The 27,685-nt window shown below is 47.1% G+C and overlaps 1 protein-coding gene and 1 long non-coding RNA gene across 3 annotated transcripts in view; both read right to left on the bottom strand.

The window, feature by feature from the left end:
* The window catches only part of PHF2 (PHD finger protein 2), an 87,439-nt gene extending 70,124 nt beyond the window's left edge, over positions 1-17,315 (bottom strand). For both annotated transcript variants that reach the window (XM_075053368.1, XM_075053365.1), the window contains exon 1: positions 17,104-17,315. In XM_075053368.1, the coding sequence (XP_074909469.1) occupies positions 17,104-17,201 (98 nt within the window). In that variant the 5' untranslated portion in view covers positions 17,202-17,315. The remainder of the gene's footprint in view (positions 1-17,103) is intronic.
* A 7,015-nt stretch (positions 17,316-24,330) lies between these two features.
* Positions 24,331-27,612, bottom strand: LOC142042587 (uncharacterized). Its single transcript, XR_012653807.1, has 3 exons — positions 27,528-27,612; positions 26,152-26,425; positions 24,331-25,363 (listed from the first exon to the last, which is right to left on the bottom strand). It is a non-coding gene; the product is annotated as an uncharacterized LOC142042587 (long non-coding RNA).
* Between the last annotated feature and the right edge of the window lie 73 nt (positions 27,613-27,685).

Here is a 27,685-nt window from a genome sequence, read left to right on the forward strand (position 1 = left end):
TACTCCTCATTTCCCAGTGTGCCAATTTACTCTTATGTCTTTTTTTTTTTTTTTTTTTTTTTTTTTTTAATCTCTTTGTTTGCTACCCTTTTCACATTGTTGCAAAAGCCTGTCTTGGCCACCCAGAACAGATACAATCTTGTAATACTTTCCGTAGTCTGAGTGGAAAGCAAAAGACAAGCTTTGAAAGTGGCTATTAGGTTGCATTCTTGGGCCATAAGGGTCTTATTCTGGCAGTCAAACTAGATGCATTTAAGACGACGCTTTTATTCTCTCTCCTTATCAAGTTTTTCATGTGGGTTTGTGTCTTTTCAAAGCACAAAACATTTAGAAGTTTAAAAAGTAAATCTGAAATCAAATATAAGCAGCAACATTCAAAGTAACCTGTCTAAAAGTGATTTCTTTAAGTTTCATATGATGTCATTACTGCTGAATAACAACGGTGACATTCATTTGTTTCCAACAGGAAATGCGTGTCGCAGTGTCCTGTAAATTTTAGTCTATTTTCAAATTACTCCAAATGTGTTAGGAACTGCTAACTTCACGTTTTTGCAACTAATTTGGTCCAAACTGACATGGGAACCACGAAATATTTCTTAATAACACATTATTTTTGAACTGCAGAGGAGCAGTACAGGACCTAAAATACACAGCAACATTCAGTGTCATTAGTAACAGAAAGTGCTCTCCAGATTGCACATTGTTATGGGTGTAATGTTATGCTGTCGTAAATTGCTATTTGCTTCAGCTGATTCAGACGTCTGCAAATCGACAAACACTTACTGCACACAATTTATGAAGCAGATTTCCATTTACCAAAGAACTGTAAAAAAATGTAATCACGTTACTTTTTGAGATGTGGATTAAATGTCTCCATAAACACTGTGAATGGCTTTGATTGTTCATACACCTGGAGCCTTAGCACATGGTATTGAGATTCGGCTATGCTTCTGCAAAGTCTTAGATGAAGTATTGTTTTCATTCTGATACATATTCCTAAGCACAATTAACATTATATTTATGTTTAGCATTATGCTTTAAAATTATAATTTTAAAATTATAATTTAAAAATTATGTCGCACATATCAAGACAGTACATTTACTGGAACTCATATATAAAAAGAGTAGGAAGATGCAAACTGTTACCGACGGCACTTATTTCCAAAGCTACGTAAGTTATTATATGGGAAGTAATAGATTTTCTCTTTTCCTCCAGACAGTTTTTATGCCTTTTTACAAAGATGACATAAAGTGTTAGGATTGTTTCCCTGCTTGTGTCTTATCAACACAAAATTAGAGTTCAGCCTTGTCTCCTCAAAGGGAAAACCTTACCTGTAAGAGTGAACACTTCCAGTTCACGCAGGCTGGCTTTTCCCTAAGATACTCCATTGTTCCTTAAATGACTGTGACATTTTCTGTGAAATTTCTGTCCCGTTGAAGACCTGGGACAGAGCCTGCCGTTCTCGAAGGCATTTTGCCACGGGCTTTGGTGGGAAGGCAGCAGGCCAGTCCAGCTGAACCTCCCCTGCAGCAAGCCCTGCCAGCCATGGTTTCCCTTTAAAGCAAACAGTTCTGCTTTGAGTGGAATTTCAGAGCTCCGAGAATGCAGAGAAACACAAAATTCAGAAAGAACAAAGAAAAAGCAGCAGCAGCCAGCAGGTTTAGACTGTGACCATCAGCAGTCAGATGGGCTCTGAAAACATAACACGTTCCCGCTTGCTGCTAAATTCAGTTTAAGTGCTGTTCAGAAACACCTCCTTGAAGCCTGCTTTTCTTCCTAACACCATTCACCAACTCTCCCACCATGAAAAGGAAGAAAATATTATTCTGAATAGCATTTGTAGCAAGTACTTAGTACCTGTGAAAAACTTCCTTTTACCAAAGCATAAAATGATGACTCTGCTTGTTCTACCTCCTGAAAAAAACCCACCAAGCAAACAAAAAAAACAACCAAACAAAAAAAATTGTCAGCCCCTCCCTGAGGAAAGCCTCCCAGGAAAAAGCACAGGCTTCATGAACTAAAAAGTTCCAGGTCTTGGCTTGTCATTTCTTTAACATAATGGGTAAAAGCACCTCTGATTACAACTGATATGCTGAATTGATCATTTCCTACTATCCTTTATTTTGGAAGCATAAGGGAACAACTCCAACTAGTGCTTATTCCAGCCCTTTGAGTATTTTTCAAATAGTATTGAAGCAATTTAATTTCAGCAATGACTTAATTTCGGCATTTTTAAAATGGAAAAATCTAGCAGTATTGTAAAAAGTGATATAAATTGTATTTGGGACTTAAGTAGTTGGAGAGTCAGCGAGCGGCCTGGTAGTTATCTTGCAGGTGAGTTATACACACAGTGTAACAGCTTTATTTCTCCCTCCAGGCTGCTTGTTCGCTACACTACCCCTCCTGCCCACCGTGGATCGCTGGTGCTCACCCGTGGGAAGCGGCTGCTCAGCGCAGGGCCAGTGGTGGACGCTGGCTGCGCAACGAGAGCGTCTCACCCCCGAGGACCACTCCAGGGCACCTCCAGCGAAGCGCGCACAGCTACAACGTCCCAGTGCTCGGGCCATCCTTGACTGGTGTGGGCAGCTGATGGGAGTTAAAAGCAGCCCCAGTTTGTAAGTGGGACCAGAGCACACTGCCAGTAACAAACTCAGTGCAGGGCTGAGCTTTACACCATTTCCTCATTGCTGTTCTGCACATTTTAACTCATGGTTTCTCTGGATGTCTACCATAGCCACCCTACAGACACCGATTTCTTACCTACTCCCCACATGATACAGCTTGCAAACATGAAAAGTGAATCTGTACCCAATAAGGACAATGGACTGCATTCAGCTTGAAAATCGAAAGAATAAAATCTTGTCACCTGAGAACCAGCTCACGTATTTTATCTCAGTTACAACAAGCAGTGAACATGCAGGAGAAAAACACAGCTGATCGAAACCAAAACTTTGAGTTATGTAAGAAGTAAAAATTAGGTAACTTTTGCTGAGAAAAAATGAAACCCAAAATAAAATCCAAAAAACCATTACTCTCCTTTCTGGTAGCAGCATTCCAGAAACCGCAATGTGTACACAGATTTGTTGATTCAAATAGCACATATAACCAAAGCTAAATATTCTGACACACACTCAGAAAAATCACAGTGGATTGTCACTTAATCTGCTATGCCGTATCACTGCCAAGCTTCAAAGGAGCGCAGTATGTTCAAGACACACATTCTGCCTTAAAGAAATAATCTTCTTAAGATACCAAATAACAGAGGAAGACTCCATGCAATTACAAGTTTGCTGGGCTTCTACAAAATAGAAATACTGCAAAGGCCGTTGATACATATTTGCCACACAGTGTGTCAGCGGCAGGCAGAAGGGGAGCTAAGGGGATGCCTGTAATAGCAAACTCAGATTCGGAGGCAACTCCAGCTGTCAGCCAGCCATCAGGCTGGGAAGTCCAGCAAACACAGACGACGGCACTGCTACCAGACCTTCCTGATCCTCCTCTGACTCCGTCTTCCAGAACGACTTTCACTCCCCTTCCTCTTCCAAAGATAAACTATTAATTTTCTTCATTATATTACGTATTACATTTAAAATATTAATGCATTAATTAATGCATGCACGAGAGTTAAATCAAACCCAACCACAGAGAAGTTAACTGATTTGAGAAAAACTCAGGAGGAAAGGAGCAAAGCCAGTAATGAAACCTTGTAGTCCCATCTCCCTGTCCTCTGCATTAATCTCTGTGTTTAACCAGTAAGTCTGAAAATATAAATGTCAAGTATTTAACACAGAGTTCTGACTATAACAATTTACATAGCAACTTTAAATCCAGGGTATCTTTACGCTCCACCATTCTACAAAATGCACAGAGACAGTTGCAGCAAATCAGCGTAGAGCTGCATCATACCATGCATTTCAACCAGAACACCAGGCATGCTGCAACAATTGAAAATGCTGAGGAACCCAGGAAAGCAGAAAGACATGTGTAACTTTTCTCCCAAATAAATTTTTAGGCTATTGCATTGAACAGAACTTATTATTACAAAATCCGGTTGAGTCAAATCACCACAAAGCACTCTTCTAATGACTGCTGTGGCCACACCACCAGCCTCCTGCTCACCGTGGTGGATACCTGCTCAACAGCACAGCTCCTTCTAGCATGACGCTGGGTAATTGGTTCCATACTCACTCCAAAGGCAGCATGTTATTTACTGAATCCGCATTACTGGTTTTACCAACACGGTGGGCCTCTCATCCAAGCACTGCTCAGCTTTCATTACTTCGTCCCCAAGATCTCTGAAGATGATAGCTATAGGTACCCTGGAAGGAATAGGTACATTTCGATGAATACAGTCATGTCATTAGTAATCTTGGATTGCTTGAAGATGTGGGAGTAAAACTGCAGGGGACGATGAATAATACCGCAGGGTGAAATGCAGCTGTGGATGAAAAAACGTTACTATTTCTGATACTGTTTATAAAGCGTAAACTGGAAGACAAAGTCAGTGCAGAAGGCAGGGTAGGTCAGGACACACACTCTGTGCTGAATGAAGAAAGAAGGTTCTAAAGAAGTTAAATACCTTATTTCTCTTAATTCTTTGGAAACCTAGAGAATTGCTTACACAGGACTCTTACAAATTAAGCAAGTATTTCAGAGACATTTCACCTTCACCGCTCCAGCGTGCCTTTTGCAGGGCTCAGGAAGGATTATTCTCCCACAGCACTGTTTAATGCCCTGCTGTATTTTGAAGTTTTATCATCATCAAGTTTTACCCTCTCTTAAACATAAGACCAGACTGACTAGAGAACATGAGCCCTTGTAGCAGTAAGTAATTTTCCCCAGCTACCACAGTATTTTACACCAGAAAAAGGCAGACAGCTGGTTATGGCTTTAGAGCCGCAATACCTACTCCGCCTGACTGAGAAATACCAAGTTTTCCTGCAGAACTGATGATGCGCTGTTCCCACAGCCGACGACCGCTGAGAGCTATTGGGTTGTAGCTCTGCTACAATGACACCATGGTTGTGACTAAATCCAACACGAGCCCAGACTGTCAAGTGATTTCACTTCTCTTAAATAGTCATACTTTGACTTATCAGTGCAAGTTCACCCTATTGGAGGGGGGTGGGGTGGGTTCTTTCTATGAAGTCAGAGCACAGTCTTCTGCCATTATTCATGAGCTAATTCAAAAGGTAGAAAACCAATTTCAGAACTAAGTTGCTTAAAAAATAACTAGTAAACCCATATTTGGCTTCTCTGTAAATTTAATGCAGGTATCAAACATTTGCTGGTTATGCCTGATAAGTTACCGCAAATATAGACAAAGCAAAAGGGAAACATTAATGTTGAGTGGAAGATATGGGAAAAAACATTCACTGAAATACAGTCAAAAATTATAAGGTCTCTGTATGAAACTAGAAAATTAAGCTTATTTCTTGGACTGTAGAAGAAATGCTCAACTACTTTCTCAGCAGAACTCAAATGAACAATTATATTATCTCACAATTAAAGAAAATTACTCTTAGCAAAAGGACATCAAAATGTTGATACAAAAATCTGTCTAAGAAAGAGGGCTTTTCAACCCAACTTATGAAATAATAAGATGTAACACCTAGAAACTGAAAATAAGCAACCTTCTATTGGAAATGCAGGTGATTTTTCCAACAATGAAACAATAAACCATTAGGATGACTCATTACTGGATTTCTTGACTTTTCCTCAAGAGTAGATGTGCTTCCATTTGGCTGATATGTTTGTTCTGATGCAAAAAAGTTGGTTGATAATCTGTGTAAGAGTTCAGAATAGTGTCAAGCACCCCTTTGGCATTAAAAACTGTGAATTCATAGGATCTTCTCAGAACAAGCCTGAACATTTTGAGATCTCCTCCACCATCTAAGCAAGAGTAAGCTCAGCCATTTGAGAACAGAATTCCCGTGTTTGGCTGTAAGGAAATGGCATCCTCATCTTTTTCAGACCTTCTCCAATGCTCTCTACCATCTTTATGCCTTTCAATAGTAAAGCTTAACTGAGAGGCCTGGTCTGGAGACCAGGAATTAGTCAAGTCTTTAGAATGATTAATCCCTAGTCAGCAACTAAATGTAGAGTAGAAGCTTTAGTGTTTCACACACAGGGATGAGCGAGTTGAGACTGCCGAGAGGTTGCCTATGGACTTCTTTTCTAGCTAGGTTATGCACAGTGGGAGAGCAGCCTTACGTTATTTGGTCATCCTGTGGGTCTTGCTGCTTCTGATGGTACTTCTGTGACTTGGATTTCTGAAGTGACCGTGGAAAAAAATATTTAATAGCCCTACAAGTTTTACCATTCTTTGCTCAATTAGTATTCATTCAGGTATCCAGCAGGATTCCTCACCATGATAGCACTTGTTAATTCCACAAGAAATATTTCTGGGATAGGAGGAGTTCATATGCTATACCTACAGCAGTCTGTAAGGAGCTAGATGTTCAAATGGTCCTGCTCCCAATTAATTCCAGTCAATAAACTACACATTTTAGCTAAAAAAATTAAAAGTACACTAGATACACTCTAATTTTACATTCCTTAGCAACTGCTGCAATTGTATTTAAGGGTATTTAGTGATCACGAATGGAGAGAAAGAAAATCACAAATGGATAGCACGGTGATCCAGGAGACACTCTCCTTGTTCAGGCACAGGCCAAACAGCAACAGAAGTCCAAGCCCTTTCGCTTCCCCCTCCTGCCCGATCCAGAGACTTTGGTGACACGTTCAATAGAAGGGATTAAATATTGCTTATGTTCTGGCTATGGGGATTGTATTCCTGAATAATGATCACTGCCTATTTCATGTGTTCCCATGTTATTCTGCGTTCATCTAAAAACATAATGAAAACCATTTGCAGTCTTTGTTGTACCTGGCATCAGAAGGCAGAGGGCTGCCCAGTGCTAGGCATGTACAATGAGATACTGTTCTGCACCGCAGCAGTAACAATACAGATCCCAGCTGAAAGGGTAAATCACAACCACATGGCTCACATTTAATGAGTGTATTTTTATACACACGAACAATCACAAATGCATGCTATAATCATTCGTATTCCATGTGCAAATCCCACAAAAACCAAAGATATCATCTGGTCAACCAAGATCACTCTGCTGTCCACACATAGTGTAGAGATGGTGTCATTATTTTTTTAAAGTAATGAGCATGCATTAACTACGGGGTTTTTTAAATCATTATAATTTGGCCGTATCAAATCCAGCTTTTCCAGACCAACAAATAGCACATATGACATAGGAACAGTGTTCCTGCCAATTTTCACATTTCCATCACCTTCCATTGAGATGTTAACAGCAAAAAAGGAGGTTTAACAAAAAAATCACAACTAATGACTCCTAGCAGAAACATCTCACTTCTTTTCTTCACTTGTTACACCCTTTCAGTCTGCCAGATGAAAACTTCAAGGAAAAATGCTCTCCCTGAGAGTAAATGTACTGTATTTTTTGCTAAAAGAGGAAAATGCAATGAAATCCGTAAGCGAGTCAATAAAAACAAAAAGGCAACTGCACCTCCAACTGCTCTCACATAGTTCCAAATTATCAGATTAACAATTGCAAATAGGAAATTTAAAAAATTTTTGTTTTACAATTCTGATTTATTTTGTCCTGTCAAAAACTATCGCTTAACTTTCTGCTTGTCTCAACTACTTGCTAAAGCTAATGGATGAAATACTAAAAATTGCTGAATATCCATTAGAGGCCTACACCAGTTAGCTGTGTAACTTTAAGCACATCGACACCGCAGTGAAACTCTGTGTCCTCACATCTGCTCAGGTTTGTAAGTACATTACTAAGCCACGGCCTCATCTGAAGAAGTAGCGCCCAATGTTTTTGGCATTTTTTGCCTGGGAGGAAGCACAGAGAGGCACTCCGCAGCGGACTGCTGGCCAGCTATCCTTCACACACTGTCAGCCTCTCCCCAGAGCTCTACCCAAGGGCCAGGAGAGCTCAACAAGCAGGGGTTTGCCCCCTCCAAGACCAGGAGAAAACCATCTCCCAGTGCCCCGGACGCACCCCAGGCTGGGATCCCAGCTCTGGAGAGCACCAAGCACCGGAGCAAAGCAGGAGATGTTGCAGTCTGATCACACCACGCTACCAGAGACCATGGTCATGGAGTGACCACGACACTGTCCCTTGTAGAATGTTCTTCAGAACATTGAGGTTGGGGCAACTCAACATTGGGGTTGAGCAACTCAGTCATGACAGGGAGTGGGGGACAAACCCCTCGGGAAGGAGTCCACGTGAGAGACTTTGTGAAAGTTGCTAAGAACCTTGTTATTGCCAATATTTTCTATATGGAAGGTATTTAGATGTAACAAACAGCTAGGTAACATCCTAAAATAGATGGTGTATAATGCCCTAAAATAGACTGTGCACAGGCTTATTGTTTTCAGATAAAAATCTAGAAAGGAATTACCATTCATATCACTCAGCAAGTGTAAGATTTTCTAATATACACCCACATTATGGTGTTCTCAGCCACAGATAAGATGCATAAAATGGTTACTATGAAAAATCCAGCTGATTTCAAGGAGTTAGCCCACCTGTATCACAAAAAAGCCTCTAGCGCTGCTACAGTGCACCTCTGTATGATACTTTCCATGTCACAAATCACGTTTTAATAAAATGTTTTGAGGAACTGTAAAGTATTTTAGATATACAAATTTCTGACAAATAGGAAAAGAAGTCATTACAATGAGAAAGTTACTGCCCTTTAGCTGATGGAGTTTTGCTCATCGGAACACTACGGTACTAAGAGTGTAACACTAGTAGTGGGATTTTGTATTTGCTGTGACCTAGCATTCGAATGTATTTTTGAAGTGTAATAAAATTTTGCTAATGAAGCTGTGAGCAAAAAGATCATTTGCTTTTGACAGTGAAAGGATGTTCTGTTCACACCGGACAAAAGGCTGGTGGCCTCAGCAGACCGCTCACGCACAGAGCACGACTCAGCGCAGCCTCTGCACATGCCCACACTGCAATCCAAAAGTGTGACCCAAATTCATGACAGCAGACCAAAGCTGACTTTAAACTCATGGCGGCTGCACAGCTCCAGGCACCAAGTATTTACTGAGAGTCCTTGTGCAATTGTACAAATTGTCCCTCAGCTGAAGCCCACTCTTGCATTATTACAGGCTGCCATATAGGAGATGGCTATCCAGGCCAGAAAAGCACCCTTCATTTTTGGTGTAGATATACGACACTACTACTATAAAATGTATATCTCTCAGAAAGAAGAAAATATATTAAGGTAATATTAAAGAAGATGGGGTTTAGAAAGCCTTATAGTGATTCTAGAACACTTTTTCTCTTCACCAGTTTCTCCCCATACGTAGTTATGCTGCGTTGATCATTTTTTTCAAGACATTTTTATCCATTTCCCTCATTATAGAACTATTCAGCAGCAAGGAAAAAGCACTGGGTAACCATGTCCCACTTTGCTTGCAGAAGTGATTTTTTTTGTTCTGACATTGCTTTAACTGTTCTGATTAAAAGCCAGCACCTGGTAAGGGTGCAGTCCTGCTACTACTGAACTTAACAGGTACCTGGGTGCTTGCAGGACTGCTCACAAAACACAGTCAACCTAAAGGTTTGGGTTGCTGAAGAGCACTTGTTAATTCACAGTCTTTCAAATTTTTCTTTTTTTAATTAAACATGAATTGTGCTTAATATGCATAACATTTTATCCTTTCAGAGGTAAAATCTGGGTAAAACCTTCTGAAATTAAAAGAATCTTTACATACAACACCCTTCTGTGATCTATACTTACTCTCAGGTACCAGTGTACCAGAAAATGTACTTGCAGGCCAGCTCTTCCCATGTTACTGTCCACACTTAGTGTTACTTAGACTTTGATTTTCTAAAGCATACTTTAATTGGAGAATAATGCCGTCATTTCTGAGGTGACACACCAAAACCTCGATGTTCAGGCCAGCTAAGCACTCATGATACCTAAATTCCTATTTGGATAAACTGGAGTAATTAGTTCTTTTCACAACCAGACTTGATGTCTCAGTTAAACACTTTTTCAAACTGAAACCTCAGGGTCTCCTAACGAGCAAGTCTAAATACAAGACACCCAGGCACTGTAAACCTAGAGGTGTCCAAGAGTGATGCTCAGTCCTACAGCAAAGGACTGATCAAAAGGGACACGTCCGTTCTGCTTTAAAGCCAGCTTTGAAGACCTAGATGTTGCACGGGCATTCACAGAAAACCTGGCCTAAGTAAGGCAGTGGTCCAGAAGGCTCAGAAATGGGGAAGCTGATGCACCTTTCCATGTCTAAACACGGAGCCTATCCTACTGTTTAGCAATAGAGTGCTGTGCCAAGTGCTTTTCCTGGGGATGTCAGCATTACAATACCACCATGGAAAAGTTAAGGGTGAACCCCAATTTCCATGCAAACTTCTTTTTTTGAGTAAGAATTCAACCTCTTTAATTTACACCAAATACAGGTTTTCAACCCTCTAGCATGTATTATCTGCCAGATAAAACTTCAGATAAAACTCGTATTCGGAAATCTGCTACACAAATTGAGACTTACTTTTAACAAATACTTGCAAAGTATTCTTGCAGCTGTGATTGATACTGCAACGGCCCAAGAGACTCTCTGAGGTCAACTGAAAGTTTTAATGGCATACTAAAACTATGACATATTTTCCACTCTGAATCTCAGGCTCTTTCTCAGAGCACAAATGGATGTGAAATGGTAAGACAAGAAGTTTATTTAGCCATGCCAAAGGACCAAGAACACAACACTGACTGACAACAGGCAAAACCAACTCGCTTTACCATCTGGCCAGACTCCTGATGCTCTGGAAGTTGGCGTCAATCATCGCTGTGTGACCACACATTAGTACAAGGCAACAAAATCGGCATCAGTACTGGGACAAGCGTGCCACGTGTTTCTACCTCTATGCAGCCTTGGACATTTAAAAAGAATTTTAAAAAAAGATATAAAATGGATTTGAAATGAAAAAAAGCTTAAGTTCTCTGAACAGCTTTCGGCTTACAGAATAAATAATGCTATGTTACTGAAAGGAAGATGAAAATGACGGCAATTTCAATATGAAGACAAGAAAGGTCTAAACAGTTTTATCTTAAGTTCAAATCTTCTTCTTCACATTCCATACTGACAACTCATATTTTTTTTTTTAAAAAGTAGGTGTTTTGGGTTGTTTGGGTTGTTTTCCTTCTAAGGCAAACAATACCCACCAAAGTGTCCATGTGGACACTTCATCCAGAATAATTAGCATGCTTTGTGGGCTCTGTAAAATCATTTTTAAACAACCTGGTTTTCTTTTTTTTTTTTTTTTTTTTTTTTTTCTGGAATAGAGCATAAGGGAAAGCATTCTGGTATAGGTATTAGCATGGCTTATTCACGATAGCTGCTCTGGTCAATCTCCCAGCATAATGGAGGCTGTAATGTTGACTAACTCTTCAGGAAAACTTGAAATAATCTTAAATATTTAGTTACTGGAAAAACTTACATACGTTGTTCCTATCTGAACTTCACACACCAAAGGAAATCATTCTGTGCACAGTACAATTAACCTTAGTAACTCCCTCTGCTGTGATAATACTAAGGCAAACCACACTGTATTTTGAGGATTATCCTCATCTTAAAATTTTACCCAAATTTCCAAAGTTGGCCACAGCTAGTGATAAGCTTATGTAAAAGAGAGGAACTAGGTGCTGCCATGCTAAACTAGACCTATTTTTAAAAGGGACAATGCTGAATGCTCCAGTAGGAGAATAAAATCTCCCCACATACAGGGTTTTTAGTTTTGCAATGTAACAGACAGGTGCTTTCCTTAACCCGGCTGGAGTTCATTCTGTGCATCGAGACACCTTGATTAACACCCATCATAATTTTATGCTACTATGGTAACTGTGTGAACTACTTTTAGACAACTAAATTTTTTGTAATTTTACGAAGTTATTTACTTCAGCTACAGCTGGGGCAATAAGTTTCAAAGTTTAAAAATAAATACAAAAATACTTGTTATTTTATTTAGCAAGTGATTGTATGATCCTGTCCTACAACACCAGGTGCACCTTATAAAAACTGGTAACAAAATATCCACTGCAGAGGAAATAAATAATTTACCTTCCTTCACCTACAGCTGTAATAAATAACCCAGTACAGATTTCTAGTTGAACAAATTCGTACAAAGGACTTGCCTTGCCTTGAATATTAGGTTCTGTAATGCTCCCATAATAGATGAGATACTTAGAGACCTGTCATTAAATATGACTTCTTCCAACCCTCAGCGGTTTACATTCACAGCTTGCCAGCAAACCTACCCTTGCTGCTTTCAGCTGCAGCAAAGGTGCTTAGGAACCGAGGGTGTCCCTGAAGCAGGCAGCTCCTAAACCACACACAGCTTCATCGATCATGACCAGCATCACCACCTAGAAGGAGGGAAGGCAGTGCTCTTCACGCAGCACAGGTGTAACACGCTTTGGCCAAACCGCTCCACCGAGCCGGTGAACCACCTTGCAAGCTTGCACAGTACACGGCACAGAAAACATCTCCTTCAGCCTGCAGCACCACCTGCACAAAGCCATTGGTCTGGCCAGGCCTGCAGACGAGGTACCAGGGGGACTACCTGGGCACCTGCTGATTCTCAGCTTCTCATCCATCAGCACACGATGCAACTCCCTCCTCCTCCTCTCCTGGCTTTCTCCGAGTACAAAGAGCTGTCTCCCGTACCAACAGGCTTTACAGCAGGGGGCTACGTACAAGCCCCGCTATCGCTCCTGCCTGCAGTCCTGCTGCTGGGGAACACGCGGAACAACGCCAGGAACTCCTCATCAGGAAGGGACCCGAGGTGTGAGGACATGGCACAGACGTACTACGACAGAACGATGGAGGAGCCGGGAAAGCACGGAGCACTGAGGTTCGCTTTTTACAGCAAAGGACGCGAAGCAGCTGAGGTGTGTGGGATTTCATTAGACCAAACAGCCACATCAAAGAATGTACGGTCTTCACAAAAAGAGAAGTCAAACAACCCCACTGTCTACTTTAGTGTTATTTTCCTTTTGCCTATAAGATAATCTCCATCCTCTCCAGACAGAGCTTGAAGCTGCTTGTCTTTTGCTGCTCAGGCAAATGGAAAGCGGGGAAATGACTGAAACTCAGTCTAACAAGAAGTCACAAACAGCGTTCTGTGAACATACCAGTGGCTCCATTGCCCAACATACTTCCTAAACAGTGTCCAAGGGTCTCCAATGATGGGTAGCATATGGAGTCGTAACAGAGGGGCTCAGAAAGCTTTCAGAAAGAAAGGAACAGAGCTAACGATGACAAGTTCTTTACTCTTTCTTCCTACAGACCAGCAACATCACACAGGCAAGCCTACCAAAGGCTACCAACCCACGAAATCAACGCGGATGCCTAATCTTTGTGGATCAGAAGAAACCTATCAGGCATATGTATCAGTTCAGCCATACAGTCTAAGGCAGCAACTTCACCATGTGCAGGCCTAAGACGGCAATGACAGGCGCCCAGGCAAGAGCAGCGAGTGCCCCGAGGTGCCGCCGTCCCCCCCATGCAGGGGCTCAGATCCAGCAGTGAGGGACCACCTGGATGTTTCTCAGGATTAAGTAATGATTTCTACGGAAAGATCTAACACGGCTTCACAAGAGAAATCCTCCCTGAAAAAGATAATAAAAATGACCAGCGACATCCAAAAGCCCCGGAGAACCCTGAATCCATCCCTCTGGCACTTGTATCGGGAAGTGACACTGAGCAGTGATTTCCAAACAGTAGTCAATGGCACGTCAGCAAACTGCCGAGTACTTGGCAGTGGTCTGGAGAGCGCTTGTCCGACATGTGGAGATGGCTCCATCTCCCCGTTTCCAATTTCTAAACTGCATTAAGTAAGTTTAACATACATTTGATATTTTTGTAATACAAATTTACCATGAGAACTGCTGAAGCCGCTGCAGAGATGCTACCCGACCACCGATGCGAGGGAGACTATGACTGCTATGTGAATAAAACCATGAAAAACATTTCTTTAAGTATTTGGAAACTACCATCAGAAAGGAAGCATGAAAACACCTGATCTGCTTCTACAAAAGCAAAACAAAAATGACATATTTTTTTCCCCAAAATGCACACTGTATGTCATGTTAAAAAGAGACCTAAGTATGATTAAATGACTAAAAAACTGGGCAAGCCTCCTTGATGGTATGCAGCTTTGCACACTTGCTTATTTTTGGTTGCAGTACGGTGTCTGTATAAACATTAATACTACAAGTGCTTTGAGTGTCTAGGAGAGAGAGAGGACAATTTTATACAACTAAATCCTGACTTTTATATTTCTTTGTTGAATATTTATTTGTTCATGTAATACCAAGAAAAGCAAACAGGGACATATATAAGCTGTTTTCTACTACATCACCCAATGAACTTCTCCAATACAATTATCTTCGGTTTGGACACAGTGACAAGTCTCCTCCTCTTCAGTTTTCTTTACTTTAAAATCCATCTCTGGATGCTACTGTGAGCTAAGCAAAAAGGGTGCAACGCCCCTGCAACAGAGCTACTGTTCGATTTTGTCCCTTTATACCACAAAAGGTGCACACCTTTGTGTGTGCACGAGATGTTGCCCCTGAGCTGCCTGCGAAATGATTGTTTTCTTCATCAGTTACAACTAATCACTTTTCATCAGTTTTAATCAAAATTCACCACTGCATGTAGGCAGCTTAACTCCTTTTGCTGTTTATCTTTTCACTCTATTACCGCTTTGCATGAAAATCTTAATTTTTTCGTGTTCTTAAGTTTTCCGAGTTTCAAGCACACAACACTTGCAGCTTCCCTCCAGCCTCTAGATCAGCCTCACCTTGTCATCTGTACCTAAGTCTTAATCAGCACAGTCCAGTGCGCACCCTTTAAGCCTCACATCCAGAACCACACGTGTAGAGCACGCTACCGTCAACACTGACACTAGAACTATTTATTTCAGTATTTTGCTTCGTGTTACTATACAGCTTTTTAAATAAACGGCAGAACGTCACCCCTAATGCCACGGCGAAGTTTCTGTAACAGTTTTCTGTGCGCACGGGTGGTTTTGGGGACGATCTGCAGTTGACCCCGGGCCTACTCGGGCATCTGTGAACCGCAACGGCAGCAGGCAGTTCGCCTCCTCCATCAACTATTTTGAGGCAATGATTGGAGCTGGTTAAGATGAAAGAGTTACAGTTTAACCTTACCGAATGCCCGTCACAAAAAGCGCTCACCCAGGTGGTTCACCAGGTTTTAATTTCACTTTTTACACTTCTACCACTCATGGAGAATTGCTGCAAAGCCAGGAGCGCTCCATCCTCCTCCTCCTCCTCCGTAACACCCGCCGCAAGGAAAACCTGCCGGCACCGCGGCTGCTGCCCTCCTCTGCCCCCTTCCCCTCCGCCACCGGTACCCTCCGGTACCGCCCGGCCCACAGCCCCGGCCAGCCGAGGGTCTCGCAGGGGCGGTACGCGCCTGGTCGCTTATTCTGGGAACCTCCTGGGGCCGACGGCCCCCCGGAGACCCCCGCTCCTCCACCCTCTCCCCGTTCTCGGCTCGAGGGCAGCCCCCGCCGAGCCGATCGGGACGCGGCACCTTCCCCTTCGCCCCCGCTGCGGCCGGCCGGGACCCGGCCGCCCGCCCGCGGGACGGTGCCGAAGCCGCTTCCCGGGCGCTTCGGTGAATTTGAACGTTCTCGGCTTTCCCGTCACCAACTTCCCCGTTCTTCACAGAGGAAGAAAAATAACAATACGTGCTCCTGAAGTTGCGCCCGGCCGCCCTAACTCCGGCGCGGCCGCCCGCCCATTGTCTGCCGCACCGCCGCTCCGTGAGGACGGGCTCGGGGAGAAACGAACCGAAACGAGGAGTCCTCCGCCCCGGCCCGCCCCGCTCCGGCTCCGGCTCCGGCTCCGGCTCCCCCTCCCCCGCCGCCGCCGCCGCTTCCCCCCGCCCGGCGGCTGCCGCCGCTACGGCAGGCCCCGGCCTCGGGCGCTTCGGCGGCGGCGGTCGTCGGGGCAGCCGCCCCCCCCCCCCCGCCCCGTACCGCCGCGGGGCGGGGGTGCCCCCGCACCGGGCTCAGGGGCGGGCTCTGGCAGAGCGGGGTCTTCCCCGCCCGGCCCTCCCCGCCTCAGGGCAAGGCGCGCTCCCGCCCCGCCCGGCTCCCGCCGCCGAGGGGCTTCCCCCCTCGCCCGCCGCCCCTCCGCCAGGGCCGGGCGCGGAGCCTGGGCCCCGCCGCGCTCCCCTCGGCCCTCGGCCCGCCAAGGGTTAAACCGCAGGGCTGTTGCGCGGCGACGGTAGCCCTGTCAGCCGGGAAACACCCCGGCTGCCCCCCCCCCCCCCCCCCCCGCTCCCGCCGCCCCGGGGAGCCGCGGAGGACCGGGGAGGGAGCGGGGGGGGGTGCCCGGAATTCTCCCCGGCCGGGAGGCCGGCCCGGCCCGGCGCGCCAGGCGCCGGAGCCCGCTGACAGGGGCGGCGGAGCTCCGTCTTCCGCCGCCGCGGCCCCCCGCTCCCCCTGCCCGCCCCGGGCGTGCCGCGGCCGGGTCCCGTGTCCGTCCCCGTCCCCCCCCTCGGCCGCCCCGGGCCCCGTCTCCGTGAGGGAAGCGGTGCGGAGCCGAGGGGAGGGCGGCGCGGGACGCACGACATCCCGGCCGTAAGAGCCCGCCGCCGCGCCGCCCGGCCATCGCCCAGCCGGCCGGCGGGAACGATCCCCTCCCCGAGGAAAGCACAATGGCCCCCCCCACCACCACACACCACACACACACCCCGGTGACACCGGAGCCCCGGGGATGGGGGGGGAGCTTTGTGCGGGGAACCCAGCGAAATTTACAAAACAAAACACACACACACACACAAAAATACAACGGGGAGAGAGCGAGCGAGAGACGGGGGCAGAGTGGCTCCTCCTCCTCCTCCTCTCCAAAAAGGCCTGTTGGAAAACTGCACACGGCGGCGGCTCCGGCAGCGCCTCTGCCCGCGCTGCCCGGCGGAGAAAAGGCGGCGAAAGGCGGCGGGACCGCGGCGAAAGGGGGGGAAAGGCCCGATCTCTTTGTGTTACCTGCCGTGAAACCAGTCCTTGCAGGCATCGCACTCGATCATGAAGCGGGTTACGTCGTAGGGCAGCCTACAGATGCAATAGACGGGCACCGTCGCCATGTTAGCTCCCTTCAAAACAAGGCTGGACGCCCGGAGGAGCGGAGCGAGCGGGGCTGGCGGCGGCTCCTGCCGCGGGGTCGCTTCGGCTGCTGCTCCTGCCGAAACGCCGGCGAATTTGCAATGTCGAGGAGACGGGGTGGGGGAGAAGGGAGAAAAGAAAAAAAAAAGGGGGGGGGGGAGGAGGGGAGGAAAAAAAAAAAGAAAAAAATCAGATAATGCAATTACGGCTCCTCAAGGGCGGGCGAGCAATGTCAGAAAAATAATAAAGGGCTTCCCAAAGTTTGGCTGCATGGTTCCTTCGGCTCTGCGAGCGCTGACCGGACTGGGGCTTTTTTTTGTTGTTGTTGTTGTTAAATGATTATTATTCAAAATGTTTGGCGAAATGCATTCTATTGCGTGCCCCCTGGTGACAGTACAGTACCGAGGCTTTTCATAAACACTCCGAAATGTAGCCCTTTCCTTGTAATGTCCTTACGTCAGCTTGCAACATTGCAATATTTCCTCTGCCGGGGCTGGGGCCGGGGCCGGGGCCGGGGCTCGGCGGAGCGGCCGGCGGGGAGGGTGAGCGCTGGCGGCGGCGGGCGCGGGGGGCTTTTGGGGGGCTGGGGGGGGGTTGTACCCCCTGCCTGCCAGGAGGGGGGTTTTAAGGAAAGCGGCCCGGGCGCGGCTCTGTGTCCCGTGTGTGTGTGTCCCCCAGCCTCGGGGAAGGGGGTCTGGCAGCGGCCGGGGGGGACCCCACGCCGGTGCGCGGGGGTCGCGGTGCTTGCGCTCCCCCCCCCCCCCCCTCCGCACAGATACAGCGCGGGGTGATGCTAAATGTGTGTCGGCAAGAGGGAAGCACAAAAGCCCTCTTTTCACACCGAGCCATCGCGGAGCGGGCACGCGTAAAAGTACCTGTAAGTACCGTGCCGCAGAAATAACGCCCTGATGGTCTGGTGTCGGGGTGGTGATGGCGGGGAAGGGCCCGTAGACATGCACGGGGGGTGATGTACGTTAAGAAAGAAAAAAAATGACCTTCTTTTTAGTTGGTAGAACTGTATTGCTGCTTTTGAAGTTACCCACCTCTGCCCTTTCACCGTTGCGAGTAGGGCTGCTACACCAAAGAGGTGAAAACAAATCCATCATGCCCATGAAGGACCAAATCGAAGCGGGAGGGTGCTGGGTACGTGCTGGGGAGGGCCACTTTTGACACATAACGTCTGCGTAGCCCAAGACTGCACATCCCCACAGACACCGGCTTCCTCTCAGACGGAGATGGGTCAGCGGCGGCGGCGAAGGCGAAAGAGGAACCCTCGAGCTTGAACCGAGATTGAGGACGCAGAACCTCACTCCCCCTCAGTGCCGAGACTCTGAAGGTGGTTAAAATGATCGTACTGTGGGGCATTTTGGGGGGATCTGTGTCCTGAGAGTGTTCGATAGCCGCCGGCGTGCTTCCCTGAGAAGCGCGAGAGCTTCCTATAAAGTACTCACAAAGGGAATCCCAACTGAGGTGGGATTTTTAATTCTGGATATGGTGGATTCAGCATCTTGAATCCATCTCATTTGAGAGGGGGGAAAAAAAAATCTTCTATTTGTCTTAGAGCAAAAAGAAAAAAGGGACATTTCTCTGCCTTTTTTCATCAGTCTGCAAAAATCCTCAGAAATCACCTGTGGAGGACAAGGGCAATTCAAGGCGCCAAATGACTTCAGTTCTAGGTTTTTCTACAGAGATATACATTGTTGGTATAGGCAGAGCCTGCCTAGGACAACTGAAGAGGGACTGTCAAAATTACTTGCCCGAATTTACATGCCACAGAAATGACTTTCAGCTGGTGTTCGTGCAGAGGTGCCTTTGAACTAGCCTCAGAAATGGCACGTTCTGGTCCACCATGGGTGTTTGTGAGATTGAAATTAAATTTCTGACATAGCTCAAGGTGTGGTAATGTGGGGGGGAAGATTATAGGCCTGCATTTTAAATCATGACTCAGTTGTTTTGAATGACATGTTTTGAATGTCTCGAGACGCACAAAGGGGCCTATTTTCTTCGTCGCACTGAGTGGCATAAGTATCTGCCCTCTAAAAATCAGACCTCTTTTAAGTTTAAATTGATCTATCATGATTTTAATCGCTCGGAGCTTCAACCAGAAAGTAGAAGAACAAGTCTAGGGAGTAAGGCAGCGTGAGAAGGAAAGGTTTGGGAACCATTGTGAGAGATGCACCTACCTTTACAGAGTCCGTTCGCTGCTCGGCAATGCCAAGTGCATCTACCAGCACCTCTCAGCTCAGGGTTTAAGCAGAGCATTCTGCGATTTTGATGCCCTTTGGTACTGGACAGTCGTGGGGAAATTGGGCTTCGTGCCTCTGCACACCCAAAATGCATGCTGGAGTGCCTTCTTCCTTTCGTAAAACCAGTATTTTAATTTTTAAGGAGCACAGAAGCACTTGCAAGTGTAGCAGCTCATCACACCATGTTCTGTGCTCGTCTCCCTTTCCCAGTTGTTTTATGGGCTTTGCTCATGCCAAGCCCGCACAACCTGTGAAAAATTACATCCTCGCTGCCTTTCCTTAAGTCCCGTGAGCATCTCCATGAAAACAGCCCCATTTCCAAAGCACCACCCGAAATTCTAGTGTCAGCATGTCTCCACTGCAGCCACTGGTGAGCTAAACCCTCGTAATGCCACGGGGATTTTGGTGACCACAACAAAGGGCAGCTGGGATGTACAAGGGTGCACCCAGACACTCCTCTGCAAAAGGGGCTGGAGCAGTTTAAGGCTCCTCAGCTGTCCTGCGCTGCTCCTCGGGTGATGGTTATATCCAGCAGCAGAGCTGTGCTCACAGCGTCAGTATCTTTACTCCTTTTCTCTGGAAAGTCAGCTGGATTATCTTAAGTTGTACTGGAAGATGCTTAGAGCCAACATTGCTGATGCTGCACAGAATCGAATTATGGGAGACTCGACAGCTCTGTTCTGGTAACTCGGGCATCTTACTAATTGTTTTGCCAGGGATTAGCAGATAAAGAAACTAATTGGTGAGGTTGTCTCATTGTCCTGACTTATTCATGAGTATTTCAATCTAGAAGCCATGCAGGGAAGGTGCTTGACTGCTCTGGGGCAGGGAGGAGTGAGTGGTGGAGCTATGCTGAGGTGCCTCAGCAAAACATAATTTCATCATTGAATAAACTTTTTTGAAATTTTGAAGCGAGTTTTTAATATGCACTTTTAAACCGATAGGAAAAAAAAATAATCAGCAGCATAGGGCCAAACAGATACCCAGAAAATATCTGTGTGGTGGTCGCAGACCTTGTGGGCAGTAAGCAGTTGGATGCTAGGAGTCCAGGGGCTGCATCACATGAAGAGATCTGCTGCTATCTTGGAGCTCATGGGAGAGGATGGGATTTTTCAGGAGTCTTTAAATGACCAAGGAGCAGAAATCTCACCAACGGTGACATTCTGAGGCAGGCACTTTGGATGAGCCTCCATCTGCTCCTTCAGTCTGAACAGTGATGGCTCACAATGCTGAGCCCTCTGGTCCCACATCTGGCGTGGTGCTCAGAAAGGGCTCAGGCTTGGTCATCAGCACAGAGGGAAGGATTGCTATTGTTTTTTGACCTTCCCAGTTTTTCTTACCATTTTGTAGTGTTCTTCCTATAGATGTCCTCTGTGGTGGTATATACAAGGTCCTTCCATTTTATGATGCCCTGTAGCTTTAGACACGTCGTCCCCATAGTTATTTCCATGCTACTGTAGAGAAGTAAACCAAATTACCTTTCTTCCGCTTGACCATATCTATCTACTCTTTAAGTAAATGGTTGCAAAGAAGCTATCTATGAAACCAACCTTGAAACAACAGGGATCCCTGAGCTGCTGCAGCAAGAGAGGGGTGAGCAGGTGACAGCGTACGTCCCTTCCAGTTTTCCCCTCTGACACCAGATTTCCCAATTGCAGTAGCTGATTCGATCTCACACCACACCGTACCGTCCTATTTTGGTCCTGTTTCAATTGGCATGAACGGGCAGGCAGCACCCATCAGCCCATGGCTGTCCTACAGGGAACGCTACAGTAAATACACGGAACTGGTAGTTCAAATGCTGTAACGAAATACCCAAATCAGGAGGAATAATGAGACGTGCAGTTTGAAGCAAGGCATTCAAAGATGTAAACAGCATTTTTAATTTCAAATGGTTAAAGTCATAAAAGGAGACTGGTTTAAAAGGGCCTTTCATATAGCAAATAAGTTTAAAGACCTAGTTAAAGAATTTATTTTGTATTCATAACTCTTAATGCAGTTTGCATTTATCAGGCCATATATGCACTTTCTCACTTAAACACTTCTTTCTTGCCTTATATTTTGGCATGCAAGCTAATGTCACGCACCATCTCCACATGGAGAAGTTACTTCATTGGGTGTCAGTGTCATACTGACATTAAAATTTTGTATTTATTGTTGGTCACCACAATCTGTAAAGGGTACACAGACAAAAATCTGAACTTTGGCCATCCTATCAGGTGCCAAAAAAAATGTATCGGTCTCTCTTGTAAGAGTTTAAATTTTCAGATATTATATTATATTATATTATATTATATTATATTATATTATATTATGGGTTTTTTAGGGAAAACAATTGTAGTAACTCAGAAAATTCACAGTAACCCCTCCGTACTGCTGTGCCGTAGCCTCAGGGACACATGTGGCGAGAAGGCATGGGAAGAGGCAGGAGCAGAGGGTGGGAGCCTGCCCTTGGGAAGCAGCCAGCAGCGCAGTAGAAAGCAGCGTCGGTAACTCCACCTGAGCACCAGTTCTGCCTGGTGGATATCAGGCAGGGTAACTGTTTGAGGTAAGCAAGCAGGCCAGAAGTCCTCCTCTCTGCTTGTGGACTCATTGTTTCTTTATGGTACATCTTTGTCATTATATTTCTGTATTTATTTGGGGGACAAGAGGACAAAGAACAACATGTCTGCACTTCTTCGTGTTATGGCAGTGGAAAAAACACTTCCTCACGGTGCGTGGATGAGCCCAGAGATGCTCCTCACTCCTAGTCCACTGCACCTGAGCAAGCAATTAAAGGAAGAGCGCAAATGGGTCCGAGTTGAAAACATTACTGTCACATTTAATATTGAAAACATGTGATGCATTATTTGTTCCACAGCTGTGTGGGCAATTAAACAGTCCTGTATTAAAGTCTTAGGAGGCCTCGCAGCATCTCCCAGACCGTGCCCTGCAGCCTTTTGGGTCGGCGGCAGCAGCATCGGCAGGTGCTTTGTGCAGGAAGCCCTGGCTGAGCAAAGCCAGCCTGCTTTACGGCCGAGCACTGCGGCTGGGCGTGATATTGCCAAGGCCTGGCAACCAAAGCCTCCCACAATTTAATGAACATTGGGTACGGAAATATTTTTGAAGTGTTTTTCGTCGGTAGTTTACAGCAGGGTGTAAAGCAGTGAAGCGACTGTCACATTTTACCAAGCTCAGTAACAGGAGCAAATACTTGTTTCAGCAGCAGAAATATTTCCATTAAATGTGGTCCTGAAGTTCAAAGCTCACATGGTAGGAAGTATCGTGCTGGCTATGTCTTTTCACTCACCATTCGTGTTATGCCTGCCGTTCTTCACTGAATGTAACCTTCAGGGGAATAACTTAAATAAAATATTTTTAAAAATGGACCCAAGGGGTGCCCCATGCCCTTCGTGCTGGGGAAAAAAGCCAAACCTCCGTACGCCTCCCAGCTGCACCCAAGGAGTTAAAAGGGCAGGAAGAGCAAAAATAAGGCAGGAGTAGGACAGCAGGAGGTTTGAACAATGCTGAAGCAAGCAGCAGGGAGCAGAAGCCATGGGCTGGCAGAGGGGGGGACGGGGCACGCCTGGGGGCCGGCAGCCCGGCTCAGCCCCTGGCGAGGCCACGGCCACCTGCAGCCTCGGGGTCTGCAGGGCTGCTCGCCCCGGGTGCCCCATGGCTCTGCTGGGATCGCTCCTGGTTTGCATCGTGGCCCGTGGTTAGGGAGCGCTGAGTGGTTTGATGGGACCGCTGCTATTTTTGGGGTCATCCCTGCGCGACCATCACCGCGTCAGACTGGTGTGGAGGGAGCTCTACAGAGACCCTCAGCCTCGCTGGTGGGGTCCAGCCCTTGCTCTCTTTAACCTGCGTCAGCCCGAGTCGCCTGCATTGGGTGGCATCAAAGGGGGGACCGCTCGCACCCTGAGAATCACTCGTAATCGCAGAAACCAGCACCCATGTGGCACCCACGGCTGCAGCGCTCGGAGCCTTTCGGTGCAAGGACGTTATCGAATCAGCGTGACTTCGAACAAGGTGCTCCTGAGTTTGCATATGTGCTCCAAGAGTTACGCTGTTTCCCAGCACGTATTATACGATCCTCATCGTTTGCTCAGCATCTGAGTTTCATACACACTAGAAGATCTCCGGTGCTTAGGAATTGTTTTGATAGAAGTTGTGGGGGAAAAAAAAAAAAAAAAAAGGGAAGATGTACACATGTTCCGCTCTCCTGACTTCATTGCTGCCCATCACCACCAGCTCCTCCCCATCAAGCGCAATCGGGTTAGGCTTGGCAGCCCTCTTCAGGCTTTGCGAGCAAATGTAGCACCGGTATTCACATTCATTTACATAAAAAAAATAACCCCCCCAAGACGTGATATTCCAGCACATCCCTCTCATGCCATCCCCAGTTATTGCCTCTTTCTTAAGTCCTGGTTAAACTCTTCTGTTTTTTATAGCAACAGCCAAGTTAGGCAGCACACAGCAGTGGTAAATCCGAATTAGCAGATACAATAACCCCCCGGCAAACCACAATACCCTCCGCCACCAGTGGGACCAGGCTCGCAGGCAGCGAGAGGGGCTGTAGCGTTTCCCCAGGCAGCAGGAGCTATGTGGAGGTGGCAGCAGCACCAACAAGGAGATCTCCCTCAAAACTCATCTGCTAGGGGAGAGCAGCAGCGATCCCCTCCACTCCTTCCCTGCAGAGGCCTCGCTTCATCTGCTGTGTGGTACGTCTGAGCCCCCAAACCACACCTGAGCCCCCCCAACCACGCCTGAGTCCCCCAGGAGCAACAGCCCGAACACACCAGCACTGATGCAAAGTTAAAACCAGAGCAAAGTCCCCAGGCAGTGCTGCAGAGAAAAAGAATTGAAAGGCAGAAAGAAGAGAAAAATATGTTGATATTTATTAAAATGTGGTTTAGTAATCCTTTCTCTTACGGCTGGTTCTTGGAGTGAGGCCAGCCAGACTGCTCATCACTGCCATCACAAGACCAGGAGTCACCGACTGGGTATGAGGGCTGAGATGCAGCAAGTAGAAAAACAATTAGAAGAGATTCAGCTGCAATCTCTGGAAATCAGTACCTGGTTGCCACATTTGGTGGGAAAAAGGCATGTTCTTGGGGGGGCAAATACCAGGCTCCTCTCAGGCTTGCTCCACAGCTCTGGGCACAGGAGCATCGTTGCTGGCTTGGCTGCCATGGCTCTCCCCAGCCTATGCAGTCTGCCAACCTGGGCAACAGCTTTCAAAAAATGCTATTTAAAAAAGGATTTTGGCCACAGTTACTCAAGTTATGCGGCCACTGTGGAGCCTCATGCAAAATGTTTTTTTATAAACATTTAAACCATTTATAAACAAGGTTTCATAACTTGGCAGTCAGACTCGATTTTTATTATTTTTCACCCAGAGCACACTGCCATGCTGGGAGCTTCCTTCTGTCTCCATCTCTGACACAGCATAGTCCGAGCGCAACCATAAGCATTTTCTAGTCTGAAACTTCATAAAGGAGGAAGATGCACATGAGCCCATCTCTGTCATCAGCCTAATTCACATTTATTTCGCCTCTCCCCACTGTGTTTTATTAGGGATCAGGAAGCTCATTTTCTACAAAGCCAAAGAAGCCAGAAGTTTACCAAGTAAAAGAGAGTTTCAAAGTGTTTATAACTTTTCTCTTTGGATTTGCTGAGAGCCTGTTAGAAGACAGAGTATAAATAAAGTAGAATTAAATGTTAGATGGACGTGACTGACAGACACAAAGCAAAAGGACGTTTGCATTGACGAGGTTTACTGGAAATGACACTTGGGGACACGCTGCTTGGAGCTTTGCGGGAAGGTGCTGCCCAGCCTGAAACGACTGGCAAAATCCGCTGCTGACTGCAGACCCTCTGAGACTTCACGCCGAGACGCAACCTCGATGCATCACCTGAAAAGGCAGATGACAACCGAGCACGATCTGCGTACCTCCAGGCCGGCAGCAGCAAGCGAGCTTGCCCAGCCTGACCCATGGGCCGGGGTTTCTGTCCTTGTCCTCGCCCTCATCCCCTCTGGGAGGCTCCAGGCACCCACGGGTGCTGTGCCTTTGGGCTGGCTCCCCCGGGAGCTGCCTGGCTCCAACGACAGCCGCCACTCGGCACCCTGCCAGCCGGTCCTCTGCTCCTGCCCCGTCCCGGCAGCGGCAGTCGCACAGGTCCTCGTTCCTCTCCACCCCCAGTCCCCCCCGGTTTAGCTCTTCGCCCACATCCTTCATCCTTTGTGCTCACCAGCTGCACCCAGCAGATATTTAATACATCTGATAGCAAGTCACTAAATGCTATGTTTTATTACAAATACTGTATCAGGAGCACTATGAATTAAGCTGAACGTTGTCAGTACTTCATGACGTTCCTGCTTTCTGTAGGACCTTGCCCAACTTTTACTTAATATTTTTGTTTTCATCCTTTACTTGTGTTTTAATTTTAAATTGCTGTATTAGTTCGCATAGTCATGTACGAACAGTTGCAATTTCAACCAGAAACCAGGGCACACCTTCAGTCATTTATCTCACAAAATATACTGATGAGCCCCCAGACCTAAATGCCAAATGTAGGACAGATTACAATCCCATAGTACTTTCAGAAATACACCTCTTCCTGCCCAAACCCCTGAATTCCCCATCGCATTAGCATCCTTTACTTGGGTATTAAATGAAAAAAACCCAGTATTTGCTCTTACCTGCTGCTTTGCCATCAGAAAGCAAAGCCCCCGGAGAAGGGCTCTGGAGCTTCTTGCTCTCCTCTGCCTGGTCCAAGGAGAGGTGTCTCAGGGCAAAACTCAGGACGGGGCCTCTGGGCTGATGCAGGGGCCATGGGTTTGCCCTCAGCTGGGCTGCGCTGACGCATGCTGCGTCCTCCACGCGCTGCTGCCGCCGCATCCCCTCCTGCCATGGGGCGCTGGAACAGGACATGGCAGGTTGAGCAGAGCATGGGCTCGTGGTTCAGGTCGAGGTCTAGGACGAGGCACAAGTGAGGATCAGGCAGCAGCCGAGCGCTGGGGGAGAGACTCACAGCCCCTCCAGGTTTGGAGGGCGCGATTGCAGGAGCAGCCACAGGCACCCACACTGGCCAGAGAAATGGAGGGTCTTGCCCCCATAACGCATCAGATAAGGAGGAAAAACGGGTCACAAAGAAACCCCCTGGGCTTGGGGCAGTGCCCAGAGGGGAGCAGAGCAAAACCTGCTGTAACCACAGGCAGGACGGAATTACACACTTGCTCTGCGTGGATACTGCCACTGGGTTCATTGAAGTTATCTGTAGCAGATTTAAACAACAGTCTTTCAGGTAACGATTAGTGCAAAACTACCTTTCTTTTTATTAATTTGTAGTAGTTACAGTTAGAGATGAGGGCTACTAAATCCTGCAAAACTCACCCTGAGGGTTCAGGTGGCCGTGGGGGTGCCTCCCCGCGGCTGGCGCGGCCCTGGCCCTTCACACCGCCCCCGGGAGAGCTGCTGCTCTTAAGGCACAGGTGGGTTGGATGTCTCGGGGACAGGGGACACCAGTGGGACATTGAGAACCGTCCTACTCCAACCCACGGCGCGGCCCTGCCAGCTCCCTGGGGACAGCGGTACCCGGCGGGGACTGCGCTTCCCCAGGAGAGGGGAGCGGACGCCGGAGATCTCACCTCGCCCCAGGACCGCGCACCCGCCGGCACGCTCTTACCCCGCGGCTACGCGTGACCGGACTCGGCTTTGGTTCTTTTATGGGCTTTTGGCACAATAAAAAGGATTATACAGACTTTCACTGAGGGAGCCGTAATCTGCCTCAGGTCTGGATAATTACGCTCTTAAGCACTGAGTGCATTGAAAAACGTGCCCACGGTCTCGCTTTTCATCTCTTCACAGCACAGGAGCGGTGGCTGTGCTATCCCATTCCCCGTCATCGCTGCGACCGGGCGCTGGGGCTCCATCCTGCGCGCTGGTGTGAGGGACCCTGCTCACAGAGGGCTCATCAGAACCTTTTACTGACGGGCGTAGGAACAGCCCCTGGAGCTGCCTGCTGCTGCAAGGACCCTCCTGGTCGCAGGGCTTTCCACAACTCCGAAAAACTCACCCCTTCAAGACTTTTTGACGAGGATCAGGAACATAGCGCAGCTGCTGCTGCCCTCTCAGGCAGGCTTACGCCCCCCCGGCCCATGACGCAGCCATCCAGCGACGCCACCGCTGCCTTAAATAGCACAACCGTGAGCACAGGATATAAAATGGTCGCAG

This window comes from Buteo buteo, chromosome 21 (genome assembly GCF_964188355.1).
Source record: "Buteo buteo chromosome 21, bButBut1.hap1.1, whole genome shotgun sequence".
In the NCBI taxonomy this organism is placed as follows: Eukaryota; Metazoa; Chordata; class Aves; order Accipitriformes; family Accipitridae; genus Buteo; species Buteo buteo.